The sequence below is a fragment of the Wyeomyia smithii genome, chromosome 2, assembly GCF_029784165.1.
Source record: "Wyeomyia smithii strain HCP4-BCI-WySm-NY-G18 chromosome 2, ASM2978416v1, whole genome shotgun sequence".
Lineage (NCBI taxonomy): Eukaryota > Metazoa > Arthropoda > Insecta > Diptera > Culicidae > Wyeomyia > Wyeomyia smithii.
The window spans coordinates 161,144,945-161,171,896 of NC_073695.1; the positions used below are offsets into that span (position 1 = coordinate 161,144,945).

The 26,952-nt window shown below is 36.7% G+C and overlaps 1 protein-coding gene across 3 annotated transcripts in view; it reads right to left on the reverse strand.

The window, feature by feature from the left end:
• Positions 1–2,051: 2,051 nt before the first annotated feature.
• The window catches only part of LOC129721723 (nucleolar complex protein 3 homolog), a 58,368-nt gene continuing 33,467 nt past the window's right edge, over positions 2,052–26,952 (reverse strand). Inside the window, exons 4-8 of one of the 3 annotated variants that reach the window (XM_055674630.1) lie at positions 21,562–21,932; positions 5,147–5,355; positions 2,442–2,744; positions 2,333–2,380; positions 2,052–2,278 (exon numbers count right to left, since the gene is read on the reverse strand). In XM_055674630.1, coding sequence (XP_055530605.1) covers positions 2,340–2,380; positions 2,442–2,744; positions 5,147–5,355; positions 21,562–21,932 — 924 coding nt within the window. In that variant the 3' untranslated portion in view covers positions 2,052–2,278; positions 2,333–2,339. Of the gene's footprint in view, positions 2,279–2,332; positions 2,745–5,146; positions 5,356–21,561; positions 21,933–26,952 lie in introns of those variants that run through there. The other 2 variants (XM_055674629.1, XR_008727452.1) reach the window with 2 other exon arrangements.

Here is a 26,952-nt window from a genome sequence, read left to right on the forward strand (position 1 = left end):
GCCTCCTTGTGAAGCTTAAGGATCATTGCAGGACCGACGGGTGCTTTTTACATCCGTCCTTTGGTCCTTTAGCTTCGCATCCACACTCATTGCCTTGATGACGTCGAAGTACTTCGACTCTTCAGTCTTAAGTATGAGAGCGCCTGTTTTTTGACCGGCTGCAGTATTTTAAGGTTTCTTTTCTTCCACGAGCTGCCCGGAACCTGCTGCTCTGTGATTGCCACCCTAAGAGTTGTTTGCGCCACTGCTTCGCTGACCTGGGGGCTGCGGTTAAACGCTTCTTGTACCTCAGGGAGCCGTCTCTCCTGGGAACTGCCTCGTTTGTTTCGCGGCTGGCCCGGAGTCGAAGACCGCCGCAAACGTGCAGGTATTTGTTGGAACCGACCTTGTCGCCTTCACCTTTTTCTTCTCCACAGTCGCAGCTTTCGCGTTGAGCTTAGCACACTCCTTCTTCGCAGTATTAATGGAGGACCGAAGCATATAGAGGGCCTACTTCAGTTACTCCGTTGTATTGCTGCGACTTGACGCAAACTCAATGATAACATCGATCTGCTCTGACAACGCTGCCACTGCCACTGCCACGCGTCACACCGTCTTATATATCCATTGTCACAATGGAGAAGTAATGACAGTGTGCATCTCTATGATGCGCGAGTGTTGAATGACCATCCTGTCCTTTGTGTGAGAGGCGACGGTTGTTTTACATTTACGGGCGAAAGCCTACTGTGGCACACTAGGGATGGATGTTCTCATTGCGATAAAACCAATCATCTCGAACGGTTTGTCTTTTAAGTTAGAACGTATCCAATATGCGATTCGTCAGGCATTTGCAGAATATTGACAAATCGCAAAATCAACTTTTGGATGTATGTGGACGAAGTTTGCCGAGTCAGCTAGGTAATAAATAAAATATAATTAAAATTCTAAAATAATACTCATCTTACAATAACTGTATGCAAGATTACTTTTTTTCAAATTTGGTTTGATCGTAGCCCACTATTTACCACATTCCTAGGCACATCACAATATTTAGAATAGAAATGAAATAAAGGTTCTCATAATTTTGTTGTTATGAAATCAACTACACGTATACCTTAGAATACTACCTACAACGAAATTTAGAATACTACCACGTGGTTGTTAGTTCCAGCCTGTCAAAATAAATACTATTGGAGATACTCAGAAAAAGACAGATAAGCGATGAAAAAAAACGCGAATTTGGCAACTAGGTTTCACATGTTAGGAATGCCAGAACTCTTCTCAAAGTGCAATGTTGACTAACTTTTTTATTCGGTGGTGACGATGGAAGTCCTGGGAGTACTAAAGTGCAATGCAAAAACCGTGAAGGTATATATACTTTCATTATTGATCATTATTTTGTTAGCCATACAAAAACGTGTGTGAACCTCCAGTGGAAAATCACTGAGATAAAAAAATCTTTCCCACATTCCTATGTGATTGCCGAAACAAGAGTATGAATAAAAAATAGAACACATTCAGTGTAAATAAAAAAACTCATTCATAGAGAAATGAAAGCTCTCTTTTCTCTTTATGCCAGTATTTTTTGTTATGTTTATGCCTGCTCTGTTCTGTTCAAAATGGCGTCGAAGCAAGAAGCATTGTATAGTTTTAAATAAAATGCAGGGAAATCTCGGTAAAAAGTTCACGGTGCGCTATTTTTAGAGCGAAAATCTTCCGGTTTCGACTGTGTATAACATCCTGCAAAACTCAATAATAATCCGCAAGGAAGATAGTGGAAGACCGACCAAAGTACTGGAGGACTTCGTTACTCTTTTTTCAAGCATGATACAAGACCAATGGTTTGATTATTAATCAAGATGAAACCAATGCGAATGTTTGAAGAAAATGTTGGATCCATTTCTTTAAAAACACCATGGTGATAGAAGGCCCCGAACGACGTTGCCACGCGGTGATTCGAAATGATCTTTTTTAGAGATGAATGTTACGTCTATTGGTCTGTGTTTAAAGTATATTAATTCAACGTCCTAATAAAAATATGATATGTGATACTTCAACAGAAAAATGAGAACTAGAAGACTGAAATTGTTTAATGCATCAATTTAAAGATTCCATGAAATTGAATTCAGTTTTTGTTTGTGAATTACATCTTAGTTTAGTGCAATAACTTTTCAGATGTTGATCGCCAAAAATGTGAATAGCCGTTTCAGGTAATTGCAATTTTTCTTTTGGAGGAGGGATTCCGGGATAGAACTCCATTTGAGTAGTGTCGTGCCGAACGTAAAGTTCAATAGGTTTTCTGAAAGAAATGACAGTTTATATCATTTAGTTTTAATATTTACAGGATTCATACAGTTTTCCTAATGTAGGAGGAAGCATTCCAGGTCCCGAGCATGGTGCACTGTTAGAAATATTATTTGTCAATCTTCTTACAACAGGGTGATAATGTCGGTTGAGACTACCCAACTCGTACAGGCATGTTGAGGTTGCATTGCTAAACTCTGGTTCATCTATTTCCGGATCATATTTTCCCGATCCGATGGCCGAATCTGTATCGAGCAAAACACTTAGTGCAGAATTCATAACAAATCCAGTACGAATGACTCCAAGACATCCCAAAGCTCCAGAATGCATCAGCTGCAACGTCATCATCGTAACTCTTTTAATGAACGCCAAATAACGATGATACGTTATATTGTTGTGACGTTTCAGCAGTACACTGTCCAAAACACATATTACAGGTTCTATATCATCACGTACTTTAGCTACATACAGAAAAGATAGAACATATTTTTACATATAGTCTGATATCTAAAAATGGAGGTTGTTAGCATTAATTTCCGAAGTGATTCTAATCAATAAATAATTTCACCCGGAGACCAATTTTACCTCTGCATCTCTAACGACTATAACTCAAAAGAAGGATATTTTGTGACGAATTTTAATACTTTTACCCTTCCCACTACACGCCTACTTTACTGCTCTTCTTTACCGAACTTTGTTAGGAATCGGAAATTATAACTATCTGGAGAGATATTCATTCAACTGTGTGATTTTTTCTGGAATGTCGCATGAGGGAACCCGATAAGAAGACTAACTATAAAATTATAACATTCTATCAACACGAGGTACAAAAAAAACAAAAATTAAACGATTTTGTGTTTTCCCACATGCTTCTAATAACGAACTAACTGAACGAGTTATAATTACAGAAGTTGTCCTGAAACAAGTCTAACAAAGTTTTCGTCTAAATCAAAACCTGTTGTTTCTAACAATGACTGTTATTATATTATTCTATATGCTACCTTTTTTGTTAGAAAGCTGATACGCTAATAACAAAGTTCGATACAGGTTGATACTAGTAGAATCAGTTTTGTTATAATTTGTTATTTTAACACCTAACGGGATCAAATGAAAACACAACATGAAAGGTTTTTCTCATAACCAACTAACATCTTTTATTTATTTTGATACTAGTAGAATCAGTTTTGTTATAATTTCTGTTATTTTAACACTTAACGGGATCAAATTGAAATCACAACATGAAAAGTTTTTTTCATAACTTACTAACAGCTATTATTACGTTTTTGTTTTGTCCGGTTCGTTTAAAGAGAAAATTACGTGTTTTTCTAAACTTTCAAAGTCACCTGATCCGTGTTAATAATTCTTATGCTATACTTGCTTAAAATCAATTACCCTATGGGTATTTATATCTAGCTTGTATACAAATACCCAGCCGTAAAAATACACACCTCCGTTGACGAGTAATGAGAGATACACAGTTTACGGCTGAATATTTCGTTACGAGCTCGATATGATGACCCCTAGTATGGGTGAACAAAAATATATATATGTGGTGAAATGATTGACTTTTAAAGACTAATTTTACTACTAACAGTCAATTCATTTTTTAAACGGCACAAGATACCGTATTTTTTGCCATTTTCTTGACGACATTATCGATGTGAGACCTAAAAATTAATTTGTCACCAATAATAACTTCAAGATACTTTAATTCATTTACGTAATCAGTCGTCTTACCATCAATTACAATGTGTAAGTCCGGTATGGAGTTGGCAGAAGAAATAATCAAGTATAGGGATATCATCTGGTTCGAGTTAAAAATCAGGACAGCTTTTTTCGGCACAAGCTTGATCTATCCCATTTCTATCCTTCGAGGTATAAATCATTGAAACCCGTAATGTTAGATGTGCTCTTTAAAATATACCAACATACTCAATTATTGATTGATGTATTTCAGGCAAATTCTATCAAACAATTTTGAATTGTTAGCCATAAATTCAGCACACTTAAATTATTTCAAAATAAACTATAATTGACAGATGTTATTGGTCTCAACGCACAAACTACCGCTGATGGCCAGTCCGTTTCATTACAAATACTAGCAAACAAAGAAAAACTCGCTCTAATATAATTCCGCACCATTGCTTTTTATGAAATGGAACAATAAACTTGGATGTTTTCACAAAGTTCTCCTTTAAAAGTTATCAAGTATATCTATTATTACAAAACTATATATTGTTAGTTACCATTTTCCCTCAGAACCTCAGTATTGGTAAAAATGCAAATAGATTCAACAGAGCAAAACAAACGATCTCAGTGTACAGTGTGATGCCATTGTGTCTCCCGGAATCGAAAAAAAAAATCCGAAAAATCCTGCATATTTTTACGCTACAATATTGTATATTTTAGAAAAATCAGGACAAATGCTAGAATACGAAAAATAAATCAGGATGCCCAAATAGATTTTCAAAATCAGGACATGTCCTGCTGAATCAAGACCGATGGTATCCCTAATCAAGTACTGTGTTTTAGTGATATTTCATTTAAGCTGTTTAAATTTTAGCCAATTCGCCAGATAATCAAAATCTTGATTCAAGAGTGCAACAACATCGTTTGGATTGGAGAGTCATCGGCAAATAAATTTGTATCGTAAAACCGTAAAACTAGCTTCATGTCATTAATATAAATTATGAACAAAATGGGCCCTAAAACACTTCCTTGCGGTACACCAAGTGTTAGCAATGGAGTCCGATTCTAAATCATTAAAAGGAAAACCACCTGCAGACATTTGATTGTTTTTTGTATTTTTGAGGTCAGCCTGCGACTGGTTTGCCTTAGATTTATGAAAATTGATGGCGCTTACCTCCATTTATGTACAATAAGTTTTTGTATAAATGCGTGTAGAAGCGTGCAGGATCAATATTTAGCACCTCTCCTTGTCCTTTGAGTATTGTAAAAACTGTTTGAATGCAGTGCAGCTGTTCCCGGTTACCAAGACCAGCATGTACTAGAAGATTATCTAGTACATCGATCAAATCCGAAAAAAAATCTATGTTTATGGTATGCGCAAACCTGTAAGAGATTTTTATCATATTAATAATTAAATAGCCAGATAGAGCGTTAGATTGTCACTCTAATATCTTCGAAAGAAAATTGAGTTATTAAATAATGTAATCAAAATATCATGGAGGTAAGCATAGAGGTACATCTAAATATTAATTTCATTCATATTTAATTGAATTACATTACTCTATTATGTCAAAATGAAAATTCATTTGCATATTACCTTTCCTAGTAACACAATACCCTTAATCCTGTAACATCCATGAAGCCAATATGGCTTTCCTGCCCCTTCTTCTTCAAATGTTATTATTTGAAAGAAAGATACGCTTAAAGCTATGCTATAATAATTTGATCGGTATTCGAATCAGTATTAGTCGTTATGCAAATCTCGCAAGTGACATGTAAAAGGTGTCCCACATCAAATTTTGTCCCGGAAAAACGCTGTAAAAAATTACCTTGTTGACCGATCCTTTTCAAACTTTCAGAAAATAAATTATAACACACTGGTAGGCTTTCGGCATGGCTAAGTTACCTTACAAATGTTGGTGTCCTTTTTGCTTTACGGAAGTGAGCTTATATTTGCTTCGCTTATACTGCCGCACATGGAAAGTGAGTTGCAATGTCAGATCCTCTTACGCGTGTTCCAGAGTAATGAATGTAAGCGATCGGCTATTCATCAGTGGTTCAGCTTCTAGGAGAATCGTCTCAAATGTTTCATCATCAGGTTTACAAGCACTTTCTAATATCGCTGCTGTGGTTACTCTCACCGACCTCACTAACTTATCCCAAGCTCCACCCATGTGTGGTGTAGCTGGGGAATAAATTTCTACGAGGTAGCAGATGATGTAAATTTTTCAGCCAACACTTTGTTAGTCTCCTCGCGTTGTCGAGCTAGTGCGCTGTTGGTGCCTTGAAATCACGTTGCGTTGTCGCTCCAAAACGCTTAAGACGTATCGCATCAGCTTATGAAGCGCTGTACTGCCATGACACATGAATCAGTGCTTGAGAAGTGCACTATCACCAAGTGGACGGCGCGAAACACGTAAATACGTGCTTAATGTTGAGCCAGCCTAATTCGACAAACACCGACCCGAAGTAATCTACTCTTGTAAATGTGAAGGGTTGGATAAGGGCAGTCACTCGCATATAGGGTTTGCAATATTCCCGGGAATTGATTTTCCGGGAAACGGGAATGAAAAATCTCATTTCCAGGGAATTCCTGGGAACCGGGAAAGGAAAAAAAATCTTAGCAAAAACGAAACATCAAATCAAGTTTATTAATAAAAGGTATCAAACAATCGTTTAAAAATTTCATTATCAATTCACATAAAAAACGAATTAAAAAAACAAACTTAATCAAGTTTATGTTCAGAAATTCATGATCGATTTTTGTCGCAAATGTTAGCAGAAGAGTAGGTTTCAGGGTTTTTATGCCGTCGAACAATCGCTTCAGATCCGCTGACAACTTTTCGTCAAGCCAAAATAACGTAATTTCCTTCAAAAATTGGTGTCGAAAAAAAAAGAAAAAATCAAGCAACTATCGACTTAGTAGTGAACTAACTAGCAAAAAAAGACATTAGACGAAGCAAATATTTGCATAATTTGTCGTTTACTGAACAAGACAGTATATATTTTTGACAAATAGTTTAAGCAAATAATTTTATATTACACGGCAAGCAAATATTGATCGTCATTTTAAGCAAATATTTGCTTGTGTAATGCACACTTTGAAGCTGCTTTACACTTTTACGACGCAAGTTTCGTGTTTCGATACGTTATTTAGTTTAACTGCAATATTGTATGGAGGATTTTTCGAGAGGCTCGGGAATCCCGAGAATCCCGGGAATCATGATTTCTATTCCCGGGATCCGGGAATCCCTGAAAAAGATAATTCCCGGAAAATCGTGCCCGGGATTGCAAACCCTACTCGCATCTTAGGGAGTTGAGCTATCGCAACAGGGTCTCTAAATTTGCTTTGTTTGTCGACGGAAAACGCATTTTCATGCCTCCTTTTCACGACGACTCTCGGGTAGACCTTAAATTTAATTGAGCACGGCAACTTTTTCGGAAAAAAATTTTTTGCACCGTTTTCCACAGTGAATCTTTGGCTAGACTTAGCTTATTACTAAAGAGGTCACTACTTGAACAACCCAATGTTTCCACTACGAACATTGCGGACAAATCGAATTGCGTATGCTGTTGTACCCTATCTCCCATCTGCTAAATTTTTCAAGCTGCTTCCATTGTAAAAAATCTACCAAATGATAGTGTGCAGGTCGTAATTCAGTTTCTGTGGGTTCTGTTTTCTGCGGTCGAGGCCAGTGCTCTTCGGATTAATAAAGAAATCCTAGTCCTCAAAACCAGGGATTGTCTATAGAGATCTGCGATCCACCATTCCACTTGGTAGCCAGATCAGCAATGTTAGAATAAAATTCGACGACACCTAGCACCACTCTTGTTGCTTCGTATACATTTAAATTTCGCCTATGCGTACAGCAACAAATTTATTATAGCGACGATGGTCGGTAGAACGAATTCACTTCAGCAGTAACGACGAACAGCGAGAATCTGATATTTTACGACAGTCTCTAACAGTCTAGCTCCCAGGACAGCTACCCAGCGTTCCGGCAACAGCTAGATGGATCTAGCGTAAGAGGAGTTGTTGAACCCTATCCAATCCTTTCGCCCAAGTTTATAGAATCAAAACTTGAATGAGGAGCAATGCTACTAGCCCTAAGGGGTCAAAGCGGACTCTGTAACCTATACTTATCACATCATAAAAGGCTTTCCCCAAAACTTAAGATAATTGGCCACAAATCTGTTTAAACAACTGCTCTATATCTTCCTTCCTTAATTCCTTCCCACACTACTCTCCTATCTTTTTTGCCTATCTAAGTTTGTCGTCGGGCATTTTCCGCTCCGACCGACCCCAAGTGGCTTGACTGCCATCCGGTCTTTACAACGCGCCGCGTCCGTCCAGCAACACCAGCCCGCCACCGCCGCCAATCCTCAAGCCGCTCCATTCTTTCCCGTTCCGATCTGCACGTTTCTGCTGGCCCAGGAAATTCAAAACGCCGTAGAAACCCCCTGTGAGCAATGCGATGCGCACCCGACGACTTCTCACACAAAAGAACAGAATTCTCGATCGAATCCACTGTCTCTTGTTTGACAATTCGTTTGGCTCCTCGCAAGCCGTGCTACATATTTCTTGGCATTTTGCAGCGTCGCTTTGACTAGAGACTGGCGGATTGTCGGCGAGTTGCCGTCAAGCTGCAACTACTTCAAAGAAGTGAGGTTTTTGATGGCATATTGCGTGTGCCGGTGTGCCTTCTTCTACTGTGTGGTTTATTTATCTGACCTCATGTGTGCGGTGTGAGTTTCGTAACTTATATTTATTCTAACTGTAACAAAACAACTGCTCTAACACTGATGAGCTAAGCTACGTACTTGCTCGAAGAGAGCAGCGAACCGTGTATATGTGAGGAGCAAGCAATAAACACCGCTATGGAATCTCAAATATTTCTCCAGAGAGATATTAAACTAAAGTGAGCTTTCTTACGCGAAAGGACATTACGGTCCATAACTACACAAGAGAGTTAACTGCAGTGCTTTTACTGTGTTTCGTTGAAGCATATATCAAATGAGGATAGCATCCATATAGAAAAGACAAAATCGCGTTGTTTGCTTTGCATCTCGAAACTGAAAAAAAAACTCCAGCCGCCTGTCACGCATGTTTGCTCCTAGAACTCTATCGAATTTATATCGGCAGTGCAGATCGCGGCGTATTCCGAAAGAGCGAGAGGAAGCCCGCCGTGTGTAGACGCTTTATTTATTGCGTCCTTAATAATCACCTTAAATTGTGGTGCATAGTGCAAAAAATTGTGAAATTCGTGTGATGGTTGATTCCAGTATAATCGGAGTGAGTTACAAGGGAAGATATTCAGGAATTTTAATTTCATCACTTTTTTTTGTGTGCAGTTTATCGTTCTGCAAATGGCTGGCTAAAAGTAAGGGCAGTGCTGTGTTGGTGACCTTTCTTAACGTTCCGGTGTATGCGAAGAGTGTATTGTGTTGAAATTCATCGCGATACGTTTTCTGTGTTGCGCTCGTTGCGCTGTACATATGATCGTCGCCGATGGCACGATCTGCTGAGAGTGTAGTCCGAGTATAGCTATACCGCGAAAACGAATTCGACGTAAGATAACGTGTGAGGAAAAAAATCCAAACAACTTTTAAATTGGTCTTCGATTTCGAAGTGCTGCACAAATCGAAAATTCTTTTCCACAAAATGAAGATCCACTTTTATATAACTGGCAAAACGATCAGTCGATTCTGTCAAGTGACGCTCAGTTGAGAAAATGGCGTTGTCGGAAGAAGACCATTGTAAATTGATTTGCAATTTTTGTGAGCAAAACAAAGAAAATTATAAAAGGAAAGTGTTCCACTGTTTTAAAGATCTTGGATATAAAAAAACATGTATAAACATTACTGTCAAACTCTTCGAGAATGGAAATACCGTCAAAAGTAAATCTGGTTCCGGACGAGAGTGCACTTTGCAAGAGAGCAAAGTTCGAGCGAAATTGAAGGCGGAAACGGCTGGTCGGTCGGCGAAATCATATCGTGAGCTGGGCAACAAATATCAGGTTGATCCAAAAACAGTGAAAAAGTATCTGCATGAAAGGGGTATAAAACTTAGAATATAAGTACCACAAAAATGACAAAGTAGTGTTTTGGCCAGACCTTGCAGTGCCACACTATGCTAATGCAACTTTAGCGGATTTGCGGCAAGGCAATATCGAATTTATTTCGAAAGAATGCAATCCTCAAAATGTGCCACATCTGCAGTCTATTGAAACTTTCTGGACAAATTTGAAGCGAATGGTCTACCATAAAGGATACATAAGAGATGAATGAATTAAAATTTAAAATCTCTTTAAAATAAAAAAAAAAATAACGGATACATAGCAAAAAAACCGTCGATTGTTTGATCGAAAAATCAAGAAGGAGCTCAAAACAATTGAAACATCCGGAATTCAGGAAGCTATGAGGCAAGTACCCCAAATGATCAGGAAATCAATTGCATAAAAGTGACAGATCGTTTGCTGCATGTTCAGTAAAACAAAATACAACTTGCTGGTTGTCAGCTATGACAATTTGCTGTATATTCAGCAAAGCATAAATCAATTTACTGGTTAACTAGTTTGTTCAAAGGAACCATATTTCCCTCAGGCACCAGCTTCCATCCGCCCATCGGATCATAGCCAAACTACTGTTGAACTAGAGATGTATGGTTATCATTTCAACTTTAAAGTTCATCTGGCTATGGTCCCATACCCGCTATCAGGAGCTTAGCGATGATCGCAAACTAGCTGCACAGCGATTTGGCGCGTTTTACTAATGACAGCTTGACGTCAATTTTTTTTTGACATATCAATTCTTTCGCTGGATTCCAGCAAACATTCATTTACTGTTTTCTGTTCAGCAAATAGTTTTGCTGTATTTTCGCGAATCACTGAATCAATTACTGGTTTTTAGTAAATTTATCAATAAAATACTGGTTTACAGCAAAAATAAAATGTAATGATTTATTTATGTACTAAAATATCTATTCATAACTAGTATTGTGTGTTCTGCCACAAATGGTGACATTTGAACACTATTATATATATTTGTACGCTTTTTAATATTATTGAATGTTATTAGCTTTCGCAGTTAAGATAATGTAATTGTAGGAAAATTATTAAACCTACTTGTCAAGAAAAAAAAGGAATAAAAGGAATAAAACGAAACTTAAAATAAACTTAAAATAAACTTAAAACTATCTTACTGACTATAAAGTGAGCTAATCGTTGCAATTGAGGATTGCAACGATTTTTGTCGGAATTTGTTGATAATTTGGTTTGACATATTTCCTAATGTTTCTACATTAGTGAGCCTATGTAGCTCGTTCGTGCTAAACCAGGGAGGACGCTTCAAAATCATTTTCAAAAGTTTATTCTGAATCCTTTGAAGTGTCTTCTTCCTGGTTGCACAACAACTTGTTCAGATGGGAACTGCATATTGCTGGCCCATTGCTGGCCTGAAAATTTGTTTGTAAATTAACAGTTTATTCTTGAGACAAAGTCTAGAATTCCTGTTGATAAGAGGATATAAACATTTGATATACTTATTGCACTTTGACTGAATATTTTCAATGTGCTCCTCGAAAGTAAGATTCTTATCATAAATTAGCCCTAAGTATTTAACTTGATCAGACCAATTTAAGACCACACCGTTCATCTTAATAACGTGGTTATGGGTGGGTTTGAGAAATGAAACTCTTGGCTTATGAGGAAAAATAATTAACTGTGTTTTAGAAGCATTAGGGGAAATCTTCCATTTTTGTAAGTATGAAGAAAATATATCTAAACTTTTTTGAAGCCGACTGCATATAACACGAGGGCTTTTTTCCTTTTGCGGAAATGCTTGTATCGTCACAAAACAGAGATTTCTCACAACCTGGTGGTAAATCAGGAAGATCAGAAGTAAAAATGTTATATAAGATTGGGCCCAAGATACTCCCCTGAGGCACACCAGCTCTAACAGGCAATCTATTAGATTTACCATTTAGATAGTTAACCTGGAGAGTGCGGTCAGTTAAATAACTTTGTATCATTTTTGTGAGGTAAAGCGGAAAACTGAAATTTGACATTTTAGCTATTAAACCTTTATGCCAAACACTGTCGAATGCCTTTTCTATATATAAGAGCAGCTCCAGTCGAATAGCCTTCAGATTTATTAGTTCGAATCATATTTGTTACTCTAAGCAACTGATGAGTAGTGGAATGTCCATGGCGAAAACCAAACTGCTCATTTGCAAAAATTGAGTTCTCATTAATATGTGTTATCATTCTATTAAGAATTATTCTTTCAAAAAGTTTGCTAATAGAGGAAAGTAAACTAATTGGTCGATAACTTGATGCCTCAGCTGGATTCTTTTCGGGTTTTTGGAAAAAACCCAAAATTGGAGTGATTTTGGCATTTTTCCATTTCGTAGGAAAATGTGCTAGTGCAAAGCATCTGTTAAAAATTTTTACCAAGAAATTTAAAGAGTTTTCGGGAAGTCTTTTGATGAGGATATAGAAAATCCAATCATCTCCTGGTGCTTTCATGTTTTTGAATTTTTTGAGAATGGTTCGCACCTCATTCAAGTTTGTCTCCAATACATCTTCGGAAAGAAATTCTTGGGTGGTGATCTGAACATACTTTTGGTTTACTTCATTTTCAATAGGACTTACTACGTTCAAATTGGAGTTATGAACACTCTCAAACTGCTGAGCAAGTTTTTGAGATTTTTGTTCATTCGTTAGAAAAATGCAATCACCATCTTTAAGGACTGGAATGGGCTTCGAGGGTTTCTTAAGAACCTTCGAAAGCTTCCAGAAAGGTTTTGAATAAGGTTTTAGTTGTTCAACTTCTCTCATGAAATTCTCATTTCGCAAGAGAGTGAATCTATGTTTAATTTTCTTTTGTAATTTTTGAAAAATAATTTTCAAAGCAGGATCACGAGATCTTTGGTATTGACATCTCCGTATGTTCTTCAAACGTATAAGAAGTTGAAGTTCACTGTCAATAATTGGTGCATTAAATTTCACTCGAGCCTTAGGAACTGATAAATTCCGGGCATTAAGTATTAAGCTGCTAAAATTTTCTAATGCTCTGTCAATGTCAGCACTATTTTGTAAAATAATATCATCATTCAAATTTTCCTTGATCGTAGAACGATGTCCATCCCAATTAGTGCAGCTGGTGTACTGTTTTTGACGATTACACAATCTGATCTCATGGTTGCTGATAGTTTCTCCACTAATTCTTGCATGAGCATGGGATTTTCTATAGGTGATTACGTTGTTTAGCTGAAAGCAGCTGGTGATCTACAAGATTCTCTAGGCCACAGTCCGTTAGTTTACGTTCACGTATCTTCTTCTCAGCTGTAGCGATTTGCATTTTTGTCTTCCAGCTTTCTTTATGCTTCGTGCGGCTGTCCATTTATGTCTTCCTGTTCCAGTATCTCCTGCTCTTTTAACCCTCTAGTGCCCACATTAATTTTCAGACGGACTTCGAAAAAATCGTTATGAAGCTATATAAACATTTTTTATGTTCTTATTGAAGCTTTTTAGAGCTTCAACTGAAGACCGTCTAAAGGCGGCACTGGGCACTAGAAGGTTAATTGTCGTTCTTCCTTATTAATTTTTTATGTAAACTAATTTTTAGATTTTCAAACTGTTGTGTAACAAGGAGGAAAAAGCTTTAAAGAACTCAGAATAAAATTCTGAAAATGATTTTTTTGAACTACTTGGATTGATACATTAGAATTACATAGGGGAGGAGTGCCAGTTATGGCAATACCTAAAAAATGTACCAGTTATGGCATGAACCAGTTATGGCCTATGGAGTTTAAATGGTGTATTGCCATAACTGGTACCATTGCGCTTATGCGATATAACCATAACTGGTGCACTTGCCATAACTGGCTCACCTACCCTATATAACTTTTTTATTTCGGGTGTTACACCATGACGAGTGGAGCAGTATTACAATGAAAACTAAAACAACACGATATATGCTTTAAACAAATGCGGCATAATAAAAAAAAAGTAAAATTATTGAATATAAAATCTATTTTGCAGTATCGCAGTAATAAAAACCTAAATTAATCCACCTAGCGGTGAGACCTAGCCTTTCTCATTCGAACTTATTATTTTATTTGTTAAAATAGATTTACACCAACACTTGAAAAATACACCGTGATGATTTCTGCTGGATTTGTTATTCATTCTAAACAACAAATTGTTGGTAGCCAACAGCACAACTATACGGAACATTTAAAATATAACATTCACACACGTATCAACATTAGGGTGTCCCAAAAAAATCGATGTTGAAAAAGTCAAGGTGCTCAGCCCCAAATTGAAAGATAATGTTGTTTATAGCATTTTTGTAGAACATTTCGACTTTCTAAAATAACGTCTTCAGGTTGCCCAAACGTGATTTATTAAAAAATGACTTTTTCAAGCTACAAATACACCCTTTCGTGCTTTTTTCAAATCTGTTCAATTCCTACATTTTTCCATACATTTTTTTTTTATTTTATTGGGGTTGTTTTTGAATATTTTGCATGGTTTGGTTCAGCATCGCATTCAATTATTTGACTCACAGAGCGCATTGAACATCACGAAAAAGTGATTTTTTCTCATAATTTTTAGATAAAACCCTTCAAAACACATATAAGAATTTTTTTTGATCAAGAACTGAAATTTTTACTGCAAAGCGGGATTCAAGACGAAAATTTACATGGAAAAAGATCCTTGATATCTTATCGAGGATTTAAGATATTGGCGTTTTTCCATGTGATGGAAAACTATACATTTTGTCAAAAATGCCACTAAAGCTCAATATCTCCATTGCACAGTGTTTTATTTTGCCGTTTGTGCGCATAATTTCCTACATAGTGACTCAAATGTTGATTATAGCCATAAGGTATGTTCGGAGAAGTTTCAGGATATTCAAAAAGGTATCTTTGAATGTAGAAAGATGGGTGATCAATCCACCAATGAGTGAGATAAAAAATTTACTTTTTAATCAGAATGAGATAGACGCAACGTGTCTTCAACAAAGTTTGAGGTTATCTTAAAACAATAAACTTTACCAAAGACATCATGTTGCTATCTCTTACATATTACGTGCAACATTGAATTTTCTATTAGTAGGCACTAAAAATCACAATTTTCGTTCTAATTTTTTTCGCAGATTTTTCCGAATTTTCAAACCTTCTACTAAGTTATTAGCCATCTAAAAAAGCATTTCTTTTCCTGAACATTGTTATTTTCTATCTCCCAAAATAAAACAGTTATTAAACATATTTGTTAAAATGCATAGTTTTCCATCAGGCATAAAAATACCAATATCTCAGCTCCCCGATAAGATATCAAGTATCTTTTTTCATGTAAATTTTCGTCGTAAATCCCGCTTTGCAATGAAAATTTCAGTTCTCGACCAAAATTCTTTTTTATTTGTGTTTTGTAGCGTTTTATCTAAAAATTATTAGAAAAATTAATTTTTCTGTGATGTTTAATGGGCTCTTGGTGTCAAAAAACTAAATGAAATGCTGAACTGAAACATGCATTTTTCCAAAAACAATCCCACAAAAATAAAAAAATATATGGAACAATGTAGGAATCGAACAGAATTGAAAAAAGTGCAAAAGAGTGGGTTTTAAGCTTGAAAAAGTCATTTTTTCATAAATCACGTTTGGGCAACCTGAGAACAATTTTTAGAAAGTCGAAATGTTCTACAAAAATGCTATAAATAACATTACTTTTCAATTTGGGGCTGAGCACCTTGACTTTTCAACATCGATTTATTTTGGGACACCCTAATGAATATACATTAACACATAAACATGCGAATAACATTTAATTCCTTCAAATATATGATGCGATTTTGTTTTTGATCGTGGTATAATCGATTTGTACCCATATACTGCGTATAAATATTTAGATTGTTTATGTCAACTTTAGTCAGTAGATTTCAAATAATCTATATTAAAATTATAAATGTTGTTCCTTATACATTAATTTGAATGATCTTATCAGTGAAAATGAAATTCTTAACGCAGTTGATATATATATATTTTTTTAAGGGAGGGATTTATTAGTAGCTTAAGTATTTATGATAAATATTAGTAAATAATGAGTATGTGTGTCCAATCACAAATGGTGACTTGTCAACACTGTTAGAAATTTGTAATTCTAATTGTTAGGATTTGTTTGCTTTCGCAATTAGGACTTATCATTCGTAGGGATTTAAACCTACTTGACAGAAAAGGGGAAGTAAACTTACAACTAACTTAATTGCTAACTTATTGGCTATAAAGAGAGCTTATCGTAGCAATTGAGGATTGCAACGATTTTTGTCGAAAATTGTTAATAATTTTATTTGACATAGCTTCTAATGGTTCAACACCAGTAAGTCTATGTAATTCGAGTGTACCAAACCAAGGAGGACGCTTCAAAATCATTTTCAGAATTTTATTCTGAAACCTTTGGAGCGTTTTCTTCCTTGTTGAACAGCAACTTGACCAGATCGGTACAGCATAAAGCATTGCTGGTCTAAAAATTTGTTCGTAAATCAAAAGTTTGTTCTTTAAACAAAGTTTAGAATTCCTGTTAATGAGAGGATATAAACATCTCGTATATTTCATGCACTTGGCTTGTATACTCTCAATGTGCTCTTTTATAATAAGTTTTTTATCATAAATTAGTCCCAAGTACTTAACCTTGTCAGACCAACTTAAAATAACCCCATTCATCTTGACAACATGATTATTGTTTGGCTTGAGGAAAGAAGCCCTAGGCTTATGAGGAAAAATTATCATTTGAGTTTTAGAAGCATTGGGAGAGATTTTCCACTTTTGCAAGTAGGAAGAAAAAATATCTAAACTTTTCTGCAATCGACTGCATATAACACTTTTTCCTTTTACGGAAATGCTTGTGTCATCGCAGAACAATGATTTTGTGCATCCTGGAGGCAAATCAGGAAGATCTGATGTGAATATGATGTACAGGACTGGACCCAAGACTGAACCTTGAGGCACACCTGCTCTGACAGGAAATCTATCAGATTTTGAATTCTGATAGACAACCTGCAGAGTTCGATCAGTAAGATAATTTTTTAAAATTTTGATTAGGAAAATTGGAAAATTAAAAGTTTGCAATTTCGCAATCAAACCTTTATGTCAAACACTGTCGAATGCTTTTTCTATGTCTAAAAGAGCAGCTCCAGTGGAATAACCTTCAGATTTGTTAGCTCGTATCATATTAGTAACTCTGAGCAATTGATGAGTAGTGGAATGCCCATGGCGAAATCCAAACTGTTCATCTGCAAAAATTGAATTTTCGTTAATGTGTGATATCATTCTGTTAAGAATAATTCTCTCAAACAGTATACTTATTGAAGAAAGCAAACTGATTGGTCGATAACTTAAAACTTCAGCTGGGTTCTTATCCGGTTTTAAAATTGGAGTAATTTTTGCATTTTTCCATAATTTGGGAAAATATGCATTTTTGAAGCAGCAATTGAAAATTTTCACTAAAAATTCCATTGTGCTCTCAGGGAGATGTTTGATTAGTATATTAAAGATTCCATCGTCACCAGGTGCTTTCATATTTTTGAAATTTTTAATAATTGATTTAATCTCATTCAAGTTAGTTTCAATTATTTCTGCAGGTAAAAAAATCTGGGAAGAAATTAAATCAAATTGACGTGTGACTTCATTTTCAATTGGACTCACAAAATTCAAATTTGAGTTATGAACACTCTCAAACTGCTGAGCAAGTCTTTGAGCCTTTTGTTCATTGGATACAAGAAAACGTTCACCATCTTTTAAAACTGGAATAGGCTTTGAAGGTTTCTTAAGAATCTTCGACAGCTTCCAAAAAGGTTTTGAATATGGTTTCAATTTTTCAACTTTAGTTTCAAAATTTTGATTTCTCAGAAGAGTAAATTTATGTTTAATCTCTTTCTGTAAATCTTTATAAATAGTTTTAAAAACAGGGTCACGAGAACGTTGATATTGACGTCTGTGGACATTTTTCAAACGAATTAGAAGTTGAAGATTTTCGTCAATTATTGGTGAATCAAATTTCACTTGAGCCTTTGGAACAGAGTAATTCCTGGCATCAACAATTGCACATTTTAATGCTTCCAAAGCGGAATCAATATTCACTTCGTTTTGTAAATCAAGCTCATTATTGAAATTTCTCTCAATATGAGTTTTGTATCTTTCCCAATTAGCCTTGTTATAATTAAAAACAGAGCTCATTGGGGTAAAACTGATTCATGTGATAAAGAAAAAGTTATTAGAAGATGAATCAAAGTCAGCATTTGTGATCAAATCACTACATACTTGACATTGATCTGTTAGCATCAAATCATTTGTTGATGGGTTTCTTACAGAAGAAAAGCATGTAGGACTATTCGGAGACAAAATTGAATAGTATCCTGAAGAACAATCATTGAATAAAATTTTTCCATTAAAATTACTTTGAGAGTTATTCCATGAACGATGTTTAGCGTTAAAATCGCCGATTATAAAAAATTTCGAACGATTTCTGGTGAGTTTTTGTAAATCCCCTTTAAAATAATTTTTGTGCTCGCGTGTGCATTGGAATGGTAAATATGCTGCGGCAATAAATAAAATCCCCTGTTCAATTTGAACTTCAATTCCCAAAGTTTCAACAACTTTCGTCTCAAGATGGGGAAGGGCACGATGTTTGATTCGGCGATGAATAACAATTGCAACTCCACCGCCGGAACCCTGAATCCTACCATATCTATGAACCACGTAACTGGGATCATATTTTAATTTAATGTTAGGTTTCAACAATGTTTCAGTAATAATTGCAATATGCACATTATTTACTGTATTAAAAATTAAAAAGCTTATTCTCATTGGCCTTCAATGAGCGAGCATTCCAATTTAATATTTTAATTGTTTTATTTAAATTCATTGCTAAATTTTAAATTAGAAACAATTTTAATAGTAAAATTTGTGCCTATTTGAATGGCTTCAAACATTGATTTTGCATGCAACACGGCGTTCATAAGATCGAACATTGCCTGTTGCAAAAAAGAAAGTTTACCTGCCGTAATAGGCCCCAGGCAGTTGACATTAGAAAAAATATTTTCGGCAGCAATATTAGCTGGAGTAATAGGTGTACAATTATTTTCTAGCGTGTTTTGCTTACCCATATTAATGGTCATTTTCGAACTAAGAACACTAGGCGGTATAATGTTCGAACTACCTGTAACCTGTGCATATGTTAAACGGGTATGCATAGGAGTAGGTAAACTATGCGTCACTGGTACGCTTGGAGAATTTTGTTTTGAATTTTGTTGACCTTGCCTTGCCTTAACAATTGCTAAACGGGCTGGGCATTGATAAAAATTCGACATATGGTTGCCGTTACAATTCGCACAGCGAAAATGTTTACTCTCTTTCACAGGACATGTGTCCTTTTTGTGAGAAGAGTCTCCACAAATGAGGCATTTTTGGTCCATGTTACAAAACTTTGAACCACGGCCATAACGTTGGCAAACACGGCATTGGGTGATATGCTTTTCACCTCCGCCAAACTTTCGATATAATTCCCATTTTACACGCACGTTATATAAAGCATGTGCTTTTTCAAAAAATTTTAAGTTATTAACCTCACTGCGGTTAAAATGAATTAAATAATTTACAAGGGAAATTCCAGTACGCTGACTGTTTTCGCCTCGTGATTTTTGTTTCATCAGAATTACTTGGGTAGGGGCTATACCATGAGGCCAGGAATCAACTCCATACTTCATTTTGAAAGCCGAATTTACGACTTCCGGTTTCTGGAAAACATCCTTCAATTGCGAAATATAGTCCGATAAAGGTACACTAAAGTCGCTTTTCACGCGGGGGATACATGCCGCGTAAAAAAACCGCGTAAATTCCAGAATCCGCGTAAATTCCGGAATCCGCGTAATAAAAAACCGCGTAAATTCCGGAATCCGCGTAAAAAAAACCATCGTTAATTTTGCATTGAGTGAAGGGAAACCGAAATCCAGGCAAAAAAAATACCGCGTAAATTCCGGATTCCGCGTAAAAAACGCGTAAATTCCGGAATCCACGTAAAAAACCGCGTAAATTCCTGAATCCGCGTAAAAAACGCGTAAATTCCGGAATCCGCGTAAAAAAGCCGCGTAAAAAAAACGTGTAAAAAGCGACCTTAGTGTGTATCCACTCTTCGGATTTTAGAATATTGATGTTGTATTAGAAGGAATAATTGGAGCATAGTATTTGAAATTTGAAGTAATATTTGTACTAAATAAATAGTTTCTCTATCATAATGACTCCTAATTTTGAACTTTCATCAAAGCAGCTAGTTTTAAACCGCCTTTGGGTTTTGATTTTTTGTAAGTTTGAGGAACAACCTGTTCGTTTGACACCTGTTTTTTTAAACAAGTCGTGTGATTTTTGAGAGAATAGACTTTCAATATTTTTACAATTTAACACATGATGGTTAAAATAAAAGTCCGATTACGCTGGTCAACACAAGTATGGCCCCGACGGTCAAAATAAAAAAAAAATGAAAAATTATAGCTTTTCTTGTGATTTTTTTCTTTCTAGGACAACTATTGTGAGCTTTAGAGCAGCATTTTTTACGATTTTGTAAACCAGTGTTATAATCAAATGAAATGGGTACCAATAAAGCAACTAAACATTCAATTTAAAACTAAGATTGTTGCAATCAGTCATGCCATCTTTGGCAAAACGAGTGAATTTAAAAAAAAAAATCTGAACATGTTTCTTTTCAAAACCTTTAAACATGTTCAATCATCATAAAAATCGTTTTTAGAGGTTTTGAAGACAGTACGTTCATTTGATACCTATTTTATTCAAATCGGTTGTGTAATTTATGAGACAATGGAGTTTCATAACTTTTACATTTTGGTACATAACAGACAAAGTTACAGTCCGATTATAGTAAAATTAAAAAGGGTCTTATCAGGCAACTAGACCTTTCTATTGCAACTTATTTTGTGGAAATCGGTCCATCCATCTCTGAGAAAAGTGAGTGAGTTCGAGCAGTCTTAGAGACATGTTTCTTGTCATAGCCTGATTTCCCATTATTATACATAACGGACAAAGTTAAAGTCCAATAACAATAAAATTCAATAGGGTCTTGTGGGGCAACAAGACCTTCCATATGACACTAATTTTGTGAAAACCGGTCCAGCCATCTCTGAGAAAAGTGAGTGAGTTTAAACAGTCTTTGAAACACGTTTCTTTGCATAACTTTTGAACTACATTTCCAATCATTATAAAATTATTCTACAAATGGTTCGAAAAACAAACCTGTTCTTTTGATACTACTTGATACACACACACACACACACACACACACACACACACACACACACACACACACACACACACACAGAAAATGCTCAGCTCGTCGAACTAAGTCGATTGATATACGAGATTCGACCCTTTGGAGCACATTTAAACCTTTGGTTTTTTCAGCGATTGCTATACCTTTCTAGGAGAAAGGCAAAACACTTAAAACTAAATTTCTAGCTAAATGAAGGTTGATGTATCAACGTTAAGCCCTAGAATAATGTTATAAAGAACTATGTACTTACTTAGAAAGTCCCTCCAGAGTAGCGCTTAAAAGTTTCGATTTCGGAGCAGTCTTTAGAATACGGAAAAAAATGATAAATACAAGCTTTGTTAAATCAGTTAACTTCTTTAGCTGGTTATGTTTGCTTTCCTCCGCTTTGGTTTCAAACAACTCTTTCTCCAACTCCAGTAACTTTTTTTTACGTTTACGTTCTTGTCTGGACATGTTTATCACCCGTGACTTATGAGCTTCAAGTTTTTTAAGCTTTAGCTCTTTTTCCTTCTGAGCATCCACATTAAAATCCTTAATCCGCAAATATTTTAAACATGAAACCATCTCCGGATACACATTTTGCTGTTTTTTCTTCACTAATTGATTTATATGCCGAACAATCTAAAAAAAAAAACAAGAGATAAATCAACATGATGTGGATAAACAATGTCTCTTCTGATCTTTGTATTCTGGTGAATGGTTTTATTTGAACGTTGAACAGGGTGGCGACTCAATTTCCAAAAATCAATTCCCTGAGTTTCCGTTATGTTTCAAAGAATTTTCCTGGCTATTCAAATTTGTTTTAAACTGGTTTAGTTTACGACTATCATAGGCTCTCACATCTTAATCACAAAACTAAAAAGAATTAGACTTAAACTAGTTCCTGCTAAAATTCCCACCAGCATTTTAAACAGTCTAGCTTAACAATAAGCAGTTCAAAAGCAACGTCATTGTAGAAAATTTGTGAAGTGCTCAAGGACCTCTCCCAATCCTTTTTAACTACACAAATTAAACCTATCATCCATTCAATATCACGTTGCCGGTATATTCCTATTAATGTACGAATGTGTTAGTGCTACGCGTTGCGGAAAACATCAACAAATCGTTGGTTTGTTTGCAAATGCTACGAGCATCTGGGCAAATATTTATTAGAACTTTTATTGTATGTTTGAACTCGGTTCTGAATACGCGTTTACTTGTGTGCCCAGGTGAAAAGTCAATTATCTCTATTGTGTGGGACTACATTCAACGCTCTTCTCTCTGAGCTACAGCGTGCAATACCGGTTCCAATTACAAGATAAACCAAGCACAAACAGTTATTACAATTATTCCATTCTCACTCTAGTATAGAACTCGGAAGCGGTGCAGGTGTAAGTGTAGTTTTGTTAGAGCACGAAAACCGAAAATGTACAATTTTAGCACTAAGGTGCTAACTGATTTCACATTTTTCTTTTGATGTGTGTTTCGTTTGTTCACTTTCATCAAAAAGGCACAGAGAATCTAAAAAGTGTTGATTGTGTATCATTTCACCAAAACCCGAATTACCAAATGTTATTTCTCCGAATGATGTATCCCTGAATGCCCGCTTTCGGAAAATTATTTTCCTGAATGCTACATCTGAAAAAGTGATTTCGGATCATATGTCCTCGAAATCCAAGTCGCCGGGTGTAACAGTTCCCCGATATCAATTCCCCGTCTTAAACATTTTTCAGATATTAATCTGTCATTGTAATAATTCAGTTACCTCTATGGCTAACCGCTACCTGCCCATCTACTTACGCTGAGTGGTAACAACCCCCTATTGCAGAGCCGAATGATGTTCTTCGTGACGCCCTTATGCCTTCACATAACTCTTGCATCCTCATCCAACCGAAAAGGAGACTTGGCCCTGTACCCAATAGTTTCGTGATTCATTGTTTGCCTTCATACGACATCCTCACACACTCCGACGAACGTCGGTCGAAAACGGTTGGTACTTGCAAGTATTCCTCGAACATTGTCCATGTTTCGTAGCTATAGACCGCTACCGGTCTCACAAGCGTCTTGTGCACTTGGTACGGGGGCAAAGTTGACAGGACCTCAAGGGCTTGTGGAGTCCGTAGTAAGCACGACTTCCAGCTACGATACGTCTGTTGTAGTTGTTGCTTGACGTTACCAATGACGCGAGGTACACAAATTCGTCAACTACCTCAAGCTCATCTTCGTTGATTACCACGCTACTGCCTATGCTAGCTCTAGCACCCTATCGTACCCCACATGTTGAAGGTCGCACGTTTCATAACATCTGTTGAGTATCCTAATTACTCGTCGTTACCATCAGAATGCTACCAATCATTTTGGCGCGAAAAGGCGCTTTTTGCTACTACTCATACTTTTGCTACTACTCATACTCTTATCAATAAATTGAGTCATTCTAATATTGTATCTCAAGTAAGACACACGTGCTTTATACTTTATCGCTCCATGAGGAACTCCTAATTGTTCTCAACACGTGGAGAACATTCGATATTGATTTCAGTTCTCTAAACCAATATGAACAAATTGGAGATACGGGAATCTTTTGCAATTGTCGTCCGTTAAGTGGCAGCCAGCCAGGATCGCCCACATTTCTGGTACCGAAACCCGGAAATCGCCCGGTCATCATCGCTTTCGACCGTCTGATGAGGCTAGCGTGGGATATCATCGAATTGTCGCCTCATCTATCATCATTTTGGACCTCGCTTAATCATCATTTCGGATATCATCGTTGACCATTCAACTGGCCTGGACGAAAAGGATAATCAGATCGCTTCTAAGGCTAAAACGCAACGCAGAGTAAAATTGGGCACAGGTAACCTCACTTCGTCATAGCAGGTGAGTGCCATAAAATATAGAAATAAAGACCGTTCAAGTCGTGCAGCAGTAAAATGAAAGAATCCAAAAAGGTAGAAAAAACCTCTAGTGCGCCGGAACAACGTTGCTGGTTCCGCGAAGCTGATAGGCAATCTGATGCAAATTTCGTGTTCGACCGTGATTTTCCTCAACTCAAATTTCGCCTCGAAAAGTTAGATGAGCTATGGGAAGAATTTATTGAGCTACAGGCTGAGTGCGAACACAAATTGTGTGACGAAATCTCGTCTGTACGTATTGCCTTTGAAACGAATTACTTTCAGTTGAAAGGATCACTTGCCGAAAAGATCGCTGCTATATTAGACCACCTCCGTCACCTGCCGCTTTATCTGCACACGACCTACCCGTTCGTTTGCCTGAGATAAAGATTCCCGAATTCGACGGAAACTTTCACGAGTGAACAAACTTTTACGATTTTTTTTCACATTAATACACACAAACCCTCAGCTTTCATCAATACAGAAATTTCAATACCTCAAGGCTCTTCATCTAGTCCAATCATTAGCAGTATCGACCGCAAATTATACAATCGCGTGGGATAGCGTTATTATAATACAAATTTGCAAAAAAGCAACATTTTTCGGCGTTACTGTCTACGACTGCTATCCGTTAAGGATCCGCGAAAGCAGAGTCACTGTCATTATCAAACCTCGCGGATGAATTCGACAAGCGTGTGTGTGTATTGAACAAATTAGAGAATTGTGATGAACACTAGAACTCGTTTCTCGTCGAACTTCTCAGTAGTAAGTTGGATCTCATAACGCAAAGGGAATGGAAATCTCAGTTGGAGAATGATCGTCGCCCTCTATACACTGATTTGATATCCTTCATACGGAAACGGTCTCGTATTCTACAATCGATTATGCTCTCCCAACCATCGCAACAGGTCGTCGCCAAGCTTGAATCTAAGTTTGAGACCAGAACTGTACGCAGCAAAACATCACTCTATCATTCTTCTAGCAATGATAATATTCCGAAATGCGCAATCTACAAACAATCGATTCCTCAGTGAGAGGATTTCAAAAGGCTACCTCCGCAAAAGAGATTTGATTTGGCTAAAAAACATGGTCTTTGTTTAAATTGCTTACGATCATCACATATGATGAAAAATTGCTCTGCTGGATCCTGCCGCACGTGTAATAAACGACACCATACTCTATTACACTTGCATTCTTCTGATCTAAGGACAAATTGAATTGATGATCAAACCATGATTGCTGTTACAATGGCCCAATGTGCACAAATCAAACGATCGGCATCGGTCGTCGAAGCGCCGCCGCCGGTTCAGTGCATTACCGATCAATGTCCCTCCGGTTACAGGACCTGCTCCGTCGTCTTCATATGGGCAAAGTACTCGTTCGCTTCGCCGTCGGTTTCAAATTTTATGCCGTCAGGCTCAGCTCTAAAATCGTCACAGGTGACAACCTGTCAAGCCGCTGACCCTGTATCTTCGCTTGTACCAAATACTAAACCAGAGGCGACGCGTGACCAAGTGGGCCACCTGTTCAATCGACATTTGCAACATTAAAACAACAGTATTGCGATAACAGATTTTAAAAGTTTTATTTATCAACATTTATTTATATAACAAAGGAATCCTTCGGTTTACTTTTAACGCAAACTTGTCGATAATATCGTCGTAAAATAATGGCGTCAGCATCATCTCATGGAGTAAATCTTTCTCCACAGCCATCATCATAATACCAAATAATCGATTCTGGCCCGATTTAGACCGCAAATAATTTTTGATCCGTCGGAGAACCGAAAACGTTCGTTCGACGGACGCCGTTGTATTAGGCAATGTCAGTATCATTCTGGCCAGCCGAAGCGTTTCGGAGAAAGTTTGATGCAGGTTTTGTCCAAGGATAAACGAAATTAAATACAATATATTTTTGCCTCTGAACTCTTCGCGCGAGTAAAGAACGGTCAGCTCATTATACAGCTTCGCTTCATCGAATTTAGAATGGTACGAAATAAGCATTTTCAAATTCTTTGTAGGGAATGTGACATTGAATTCGGCAAATTTTTCGTGATTCAACAAAATGATGAATTTGTATTCATCTAGTTCTTTGAATCGTTTAGACATTTCGTCAATAATTTTGTCAATGATAAAGTCATATATGGGACGATAATTGATACCGTTGCTATCAGTGACCGTTTCGCCAGAAACATCAATTGCATCATTAAGCGTTCTGTAGAAATGATGCTCTGCTTTGAGCTCTTCGATAGAAGCGAGGCAAGCCTTGACGTTACGTAAACATTCTACTACATCCAATTCTTTTGTTTGCAAAATTTGATACAGCACATCTGTATGTGCAAAAATATTAGCAAAAAGTTTGAGCAAGAATACGGTATTGAATTTAAGCATGAATGCGTGAAGACCTCTGGCTGTAGTACAAGTTTCAGCATCAAAGACACTGTCGCCAAGATAAATCTCACCTAAACATTCATTGATCGCTGCATAATTCGAATCAATTATTTTGATCATACGCGAATTATACGACCATTTGGTCTTGCAAACATTTGGTATGTGGGTCTCCATAAATTTCTTTAATATCTCGCTGCGTTTAGGTGACTGCGAGAAAAATGCCGCGAGTGATGAGATCGTGTTGAAAAACCTTGCTGATTTCTTGTTATTTGTGCACGAGTGAAGTAGCACCAAATTAAGCACATGTGCGCGGCAGTGGATATATCCAGCTTTTGGAAACCGTTGCTTCACCAATGTTCGACTCCAGATTTGTCCCCGGACATT